The sequence below is a fragment of the Olea europaea genome, chromosome 10 (genome assembly GCF_002742605.1).
Source record: "Olea europaea var. sylvestris chromosome 10, O_europaea_v1, whole genome shotgun sequence".
In the NCBI taxonomy this organism is placed as follows: domain Eukaryota; kingdom Viridiplantae; phylum Streptophyta; class Magnoliopsida; order Lamiales; family Oleaceae; genus Olea; species Olea europaea.
Window position 1 is genome coordinate 22,662,871 of NC_036246.1, and position 7,379 is coordinate 22,670,249.

The 7,379-nt window shown below is 36.5% G+C and overlaps 1 protein-coding gene across 1 annotated transcript; it reads left to right on the top strand.

Annotated features, from left to right (window-relative positions):
• The first annotated feature begins 3,190 nt into the window (after nucleotides 1-3,190).
• On the top strand, nucleotides 3,191-7,122 carry LOC111401523 (probable inactive leucine-rich repeat receptor-like protein kinase At3g03770). The gene is made up of 7 exons (XM_023029295.1): nucleotides 3,191-4,646; nucleotides 4,897-5,030; nucleotides 5,115-5,355; nucleotides 5,555-5,760; nucleotides 5,921-5,970; nucleotides 6,145-6,256; nucleotides 6,685-7,122. Exons 1-7 carry the CDS (start codon nucleotides 3,308-3,310, stop codon nucleotides 6,922-6,924), a joined length of 2,322 nt encoding a protein of 773 aa, XP_022885063.1. The 5' UTR covers nucleotides 3,191-3,307; the 3' UTR covers nucleotides 6,925-7,122.
• The last annotated feature ends 257 nt before the right edge of the window (nucleotides 7,123-7,379 follow it).

Genomic DNA, 7,379 nt, shown 5'->3' on the forward strand with positions numbered 1-7,379 from the left:
CAAGTGGGAACATCCAGCGCAACCATGGGACGTGCTCGGCCATGGAAAGAGATCCGCTGATTTTTATACCATTTTCACCAAATTCCTTTCCTTGCTCATCTAATATACCTTCAGAATTCATACATTGCTTCCCAAATGCAAGTCTTGTTAGGTTCTCGAACGCCACATCTCCTAGATATTTCTTCACTAACAAGCTCCTCCTCAAGTTTTCTATATAAATTACAACTTTCAGTAGCTTTTCACTAGAGAAAAATATCAAAAACTAATTATAAACATACCAAGATTAGCGCAATGTTCATAGATAGACTCCACCATAGCCGTGACTTCATCTTCTCTGAGTGGCCTCAAAGCCTCAATCCTTCTAGGAGAAAACAATTAAAGTGTACAAACCTTTCTGACTTTAACATAATGTGGTCCATAATCAGCCCAAATTAAATCGTCTCTGTCTCCGCTAAATCTAGCAGAGGACCACTTTTGTGCCTATCTGCTAACTACTGATCGTTTTCTTTCTGTACTTCTTTGCCAAATCTGTGCTAGAAATCATAAAATTTAGAGTTGAACCAAATTAGACGGATATGATGGGGCCATAGGACTCAGCCCACCGTGCCGGCTCGTCGGGTGCTGGCTCCGCCCTTGTAGACTAGTACGTTTCACATTTCATGCACCAAGTGTCAATACAGTTCACATTTTTTGACACATTGACCTAGAAATAAGTACACACTAACCCGACTGTGGGACCTAAATCACCTTTTGAACATGTAACTGGGTATGAAGAGTGGATTTCTGATGTACATAAAAGTTTGATATGGAGGAGGATATTACTAGATCTTTTCTTCCATTACAAATAGTGAAGTAACCATAGCCACATATAGGTGGACAAGCTGGATAAAAACGATCAACCGGGTCATGGTTGGGCAATCGGGTTTGGAGCTGTCTGATTGTGTTAATGGATCACAAAGGGAGACAATGGACAAAACAGATAGTTTGATCATGTATTTGAACCTCAAATTTTGAAGATATTGGGCTGACATGAATTCTCATCTATTGGGCTTATTTCTGGCCCAAGCCCATTTGGCCTTTTCTAAGCAGACCAATGTTACAGTTAGTGGGCTTAACGCGTCCCTTTTGTGTGAAGTAGTACATTTTGACGGAACCACTTTAACAATTCAGCCCATTGTACCACACGAGACTGTAGTGAGGCATTCAGGATTTCCAGGGATTAATTTGCAACATGTAGGAACCAGTTTGACACACGCAGAAACATTGGGGACTTATTGGAAATTTCTGGAAATATAGGGATTGAGATGCGTAGAAAGGAAAAATTCAGGGATCAAATTGCAGTTTCCACAGAGTTGAGGAACCAATCCGAAAGTTCTGGGAACTCTTTGCATAAAACAGAAAATTCGAGGACAGATTTGAAAGATAATAAAAGATTCAGGTGGGATCAACTTTCGAGAGGTAGTTGCAAACCTCGCGGTCTCAATTGAAAACAATAAAAACAAAAGTTATTCGTAATTTAAAGAAAAAATAACGACGTTCATTCAATAAGACAATTTAGAAACAAGTCGACATACTATGTTTTTAAATATTCATAATCATTGTGTTCTATTAAATTCTCGTAGGAAATCCTAAAAACAGGGCATGTGGATGACACCTATTGAAAAGGATATTTCAAACTATTAATAAACCTAAAACAGTTTACATTTGTTATCACAGGGGTCGGGTTCCGCCTTTACTCAGTGGCTCACCACTACATGCAGTAGATTTGGCAACGATTGCATTTATCCCGTCACATAGACACCTAGGTGGGAACATTTTCCCAGACGAGACTCTTCTCCAATGAGTGAGCATGATTATGCAGACTATTACGATCCAGAAATATATTAGTCCAGACGTATGAATTGGTTGATAACTTTATCTTCCTGCCCGAAGATTTATCTTCAAGAGTACCCTTAAGTAGTCTTCACTAAGTCATTGTACACATTCTATTTATTGTTACTTTCATTTAGTTTTGAGACATTTGTTACATTGTTCATTTATAGGAGTTCAGGTATGTGGCCTCTCCTTTTATGCGTTCTTTCGATTTTTATGATATAAAATAAGCCAAACTAGTGACCTTTAGTGGGAAAAAAAAGTTCACATTTTTTGAAATGCTGAATTAGTCCATATTAAGCGTCCATGTGATTTGACATTTGCTTGCTTATACTTTTTGTAGAAGAGCTTCTTGAAAAAGATATCGTTTTTCTAAAATATTCTTCTAATCAGATAAAGTATTTTCAGATAGGTTCGAAAACATTTCTTAATCTCATAAATAACTTTTAACTTTACAAATATCTTGTTAAAGTCTAAAACCGACCGTGTAAAATATGGTCTTAAATAATCGTTTTAACTTGTAATATGGTATGGAGGGTGGATTTCGTTATCAAAAAGTACATCGCACGTCCGTGACCAGAAAGGTCCACTTCTGATGAATAATTTCCAACTTTTTTATTTTTCACACAGAGGACAGAATTTCTTCTTTATTTTTTTTATTTTTTTTCAGCAACAGTAGCTATCACTAATCAGAATCATTGTCTTTGCATGTCTGCAATAAGATCATGTGAATTTATTTTGGACATTATTGCCTTCTTTTTCTCTTCATTTCCAATAAAAGAAAAAGAAATATTAATTTTTTGTGGCCCCCAGATGTTCTTTTCATACACGTCCTTGTACAGATGTTTTCGTTGTGATCGATTGATTATACCAATTGACAATGTCTTCTCAACCGCTAAGATTTCTCGAATAATTGGCCTAGATGGTAATATATTTCTATATTTCTTGATTAATTTTTGTCTAAATTTAATAAAAATAAAACTTAATTTTAAGAACAGTGTAGAGAGAAATAGACATTCTGACTGTTGTAGCTTGTTTCCTGTACTTGTGAAATAATTAATTACTCAAATGAGTTGCCGAGACTGGTTTGCTTCGGGCATTGTAGAAGCTCACATTTTCAATGTACCTAAGATGCTTTTGTCGCATAAATTAATTATTATTTTTTGATGATTTTACTATTAGAAAAACATTTTCTTCTACTGTTCTGTTCTGTTCTGGTTTTTTGTTCTTTAGCTCATCTCCACCTGTGACTTGTGGCATATCTCCAACCACCTATAGAGACATATATACACGTGTATGAAAGAGATTCTGTCAAATACTTATCATTTTATCATATAATTAAAAGCCAAAATTATTCCAAGAATTTCTGGGAAGATATTTGAGTAGTTCATTGATTCATCATTCGGAAGTTCCTCCAGGTTTATGCAACACTCCAATGTCTAAACAAGCTCCACTTTTTCATCTTCTTTTCTTATTGTTTTCTCTTCTGCCTCATTATTCAAATCAGTCACAGCCATCACAGTACCAGGCATTATTGAGAATCAAGCAGCTTTTGAATTTCCCAGAAGAAATTAGCAGCTGGAGTGATAATTCAGATTTCTGTAACACAGAACCAAGCCAAATTATAACACTTTCATGCTATGAAGATAGAATAACTCAGCTTCATGTTACTGGCAACAATTGGTTTCCTCATCTGCTTCAAGATTTCTCAACTGTTTCGTTGTTTTCAAGTCTTGCTAGTTTTCCTGACCTGAAAGTTCTGTCTTTAGTTTCATTAGGTCTAAAAGGGCCATTGCCTTCAGAAATTGGAAAGTTATCATCTCTGGAAATAATGAATGTTAGTTCAAATTATTTTGATGGCATCATTCCTGTAGAAATTTCATTTTTGAAGAACCTGCAAACTCTTATACTTGATTATAATAGATTCACAGGGCAGGTTCCTGATTGGATTGGTTCATTTCCAGCTTTAACCGTTCTGAGTTTGAAGAACAATTCATTTACTGGGCAGTTGCCAAATTCTTTAACAAGTTTGGGAAATCTAAGAACTTTAGTGATTTCTGCAAATAATCTATCTGGGCAAGTGCCTGTTCTTGAAAACTTGACGAATCTTCAAGTTCTTGATTTCTCAGACAACAATCTTGGACCCCAGTTTCCTAGTTTGCCCTCAAAGTTGATTTCTTTGGTGCTCAGGAAGAACAAGTTCTACTCTGCAATTTCTGATAAATTAAGCTCTTGTTACCAGCTTCAGAAACTGGATATCTCGCTAAATGAACTTGTTGGGCCATTTTTGCCATCCCTTTTGTCATTGCCTTCACTTACTTACTTAGACATTGCTGATAACAAGTTCACTGGGAAGCTTTCACAGAACATCTCTTGCAATACAGAACTGGTTTTTGTAAATTTGTCCGAGAATCGTCTAACTGGAGAATTACCAGATTGTTTGCATAAAAATTCTAAAAGCAGGGTTGTTTTGTTTGGAGGGAATTGTTTATCTACGAGATACCAACAGCAGCATCCGTTTCGATTTTGTCACAACGAAGCGTTGGCAGTGGGAATTTCACCTCAAAAACAGCTGGAAAAGAGGCCTTACGGGAAAGCAGTTCTTGCATCAAGTATGGTAGGAGGGATTGTTGGGGCAACGGCAATTCTTGGCCTGGCCTTTTTGGCTTTCAAAAGAAAATTTGATAAGCAGCAGGAAAATGAAAAATTTCACACAAGACTGATAGTGGATAAGATCTCACCTGCATACACACTTAAGCTGCTAAAGGACGCAAGTGAGTTCTTCACATTCTTATTATCTTTCCTCCTCCTACTCTGTTAACTTCGATAGATGCATGTGTAACTTTGTTCTGATTGAGAAAATTGCTCGATAGATTTTCATATTTCTGTCTTCATTCCACGAGTCAAATACTTTCGCGTAATTGAATATAATTATTTCCTTGCATAAATTAATGAACAAACAAGAAATTCTGAGTTCTGCAAGCATAAATCATACGCATCAATCTGAATGCTGATTACTGACAGGGTATATATCTGAAACCATAAAATTGGGAGCGCTTGGCATTCCGCCCTATAGAACCTTTGTTTTGGATGAACTTAAGGAGGGCACAAATAATTTCGACGCATCAAATCTTATTGGTGAAGAAACTCATGGACAGGTACACTGCTACATTAATGTGCAACCTAACTTACTGTATGTGAAACTCGGTGGAGGCCATCATTTGACTTGATTATATAATCAGGTTTACAAAGGATGGTTGACAGATGGTACTCTTGTTGCCATTAGAAGCTTGAAAATGAAAAAAAGGCATAGCATCCAGAGTTACACCCACCAACTCGAGCTGATATCGAAACTCAGACATTCTCATCTAGTTAGTGCAATTGGCCACTGCTTTGAGTGCCATAAAGATGATTCAACTGTCAGCAGAATTTTTCTCGTTTTCGAGTATGTGCCAAATGGAACACTTAGAAAATATATATCGGGTAAACATAAGTTTCTTTACACTTAAGCATTGACAATCTAGAAGTAGGTTGCTTTCAAATCTGATAGGGAATTCATGATCCCGTTCTTAATTTATTTCTAAATTATCTTTTGGTCATCTGAAATTCTAAATATAGGATAAAGTGAGTTTATTAATATATGATGATACTTCAAATTTTGGTTTAACACTTGAGTTAACAGAGGGACGTTCTGGACAAAAATTTACATGGATACAGAGAATAAATGCTGCTATTGAGGTTGCCCGGGGTATTCAATTTCTTCATACGGGGATGGTTCCCGGTGTGTATTCGAATCATCTGAGGATAACAGACATTCTGTTGAGCCATGACCTTCATGCAAAAATTAGCAAATGCAATCTCCCTTTGTTGACAGAAAATAAGAGACTGGTAAGTCGACATCTTTACTTTTCATAATGCCGAAGGTACATAATCAAGTTTCACCATATGGTAAAACTTGATTTGCGTAGAGTACTAATGATACAAATGGCTTATCATTTACGTCAACTTCAAAGACATGCCTGACATTGCCTACTTGTAACGGATTCAGGATGACGTGGCAGTGTCCTCCCATGGATCAAAGGAAAACTGTGGATCGATGTAAGTTTATTTGTACTATTTCTGCACTTGATCTTGACTGGAGGCTTTTATATTTCTGTACACTTTTCAGACACTGATTTTGATTTCATTTCATTGATTATGCAGTATTTTTGAGGCATTACTTGGCTCTATATCTAATAGCGGGCTTCATTTTTGTAATTGTCTTGTGAATAGGTTAAGATACGGGGAGAAAAATGACGTCTATGATTTTGGTGTAATCTTACTTGAGATCATTGTGGGCAGGATGATTGTCTCTGAACATGATGTCGGTGTCTCCAAAGATATAGTAAGTTTCTTGTCCAGTACGAGGTTGTCAATTGCTCTTAATTACTACAACCACAATCTGAGTCTTATTCTCAAAAGTTTGGGATCATCTACACAATCCCTTTTCTCCTTTTAATTTGGTTCTTTACTACTTCAAGGAGAACTCTTACTTACTATGAATACACTAGGGATTTGGTGCAGCTCATCTAAATTAAGAACGCCCAAATGAAACAATTAAGGATTTATGTCATAAGATGTAACAAAGTTTTAACCTTCCACGACCTTCCTCTACTCGATTTTGGACTAGCTATGTGGAAACGTGGCCAAAGTTCTAGTAACTTGCTAAAATATTCAAATTGGCGTACCAAAAGTATCATCAGGAATTCTTCAAATAGTACGAGGAATAGTACTTTTGACTTTCTAACATGATCTTACTTGATACTTCTTCAGTTGTTGGTAAGCCTATCAGCAGATGATAAAGCTCGTCGGAGTATAGTCGATCCAGCAGTGCACAAGGAATGCTCGGATGATTCGCTGAAAACCCTGATTGAGCTTTGTGTGGGGTGCTTGTCAAATGAACTATCTGAGAGGCCTTCTGTTGAAGATTTGATTTGGAATCTGCAGTTTGCAGCTCAAGTCCAGGCTTCACAGCACCACAGCAATACAGAGTCACCAATTCAAGACATCTGAATAAAATTTACAGTTTTTTATTATCTGAGTTGTGTGTTACAAGTGGAAACAAGGTTAACACTATTTGCTGTATTGGAGGATAAAAGGCTACTGTATAGTACTAATCTGCATCCAAGCTGAATTTTTATCATCTGTTCTCATTTGTCCATTTTCAACATTGCTCGATGAGAACCTAATATGAATATCGTCCGACTATTATCTGGTCTTCCTATTTACATTTTATAAGCTTCAGCTCATATGGACATTGACCATTTTGAAAGACGTCTAGAAGGAGAGCCATACACTTAGTCGAAAATGAGTCTCGCGTCTTCCCAATAAAGAAGAGCCAAATTCATGTAGATAGCTCATTTGTAATAGTAAACAACAATTTTCAAGGTCGTTAAACACACAAATGAGTACCACTGAATTCAAGTACAAATTGTAAATTGTTAAAAGTTAAATCACCAAAAGATGTC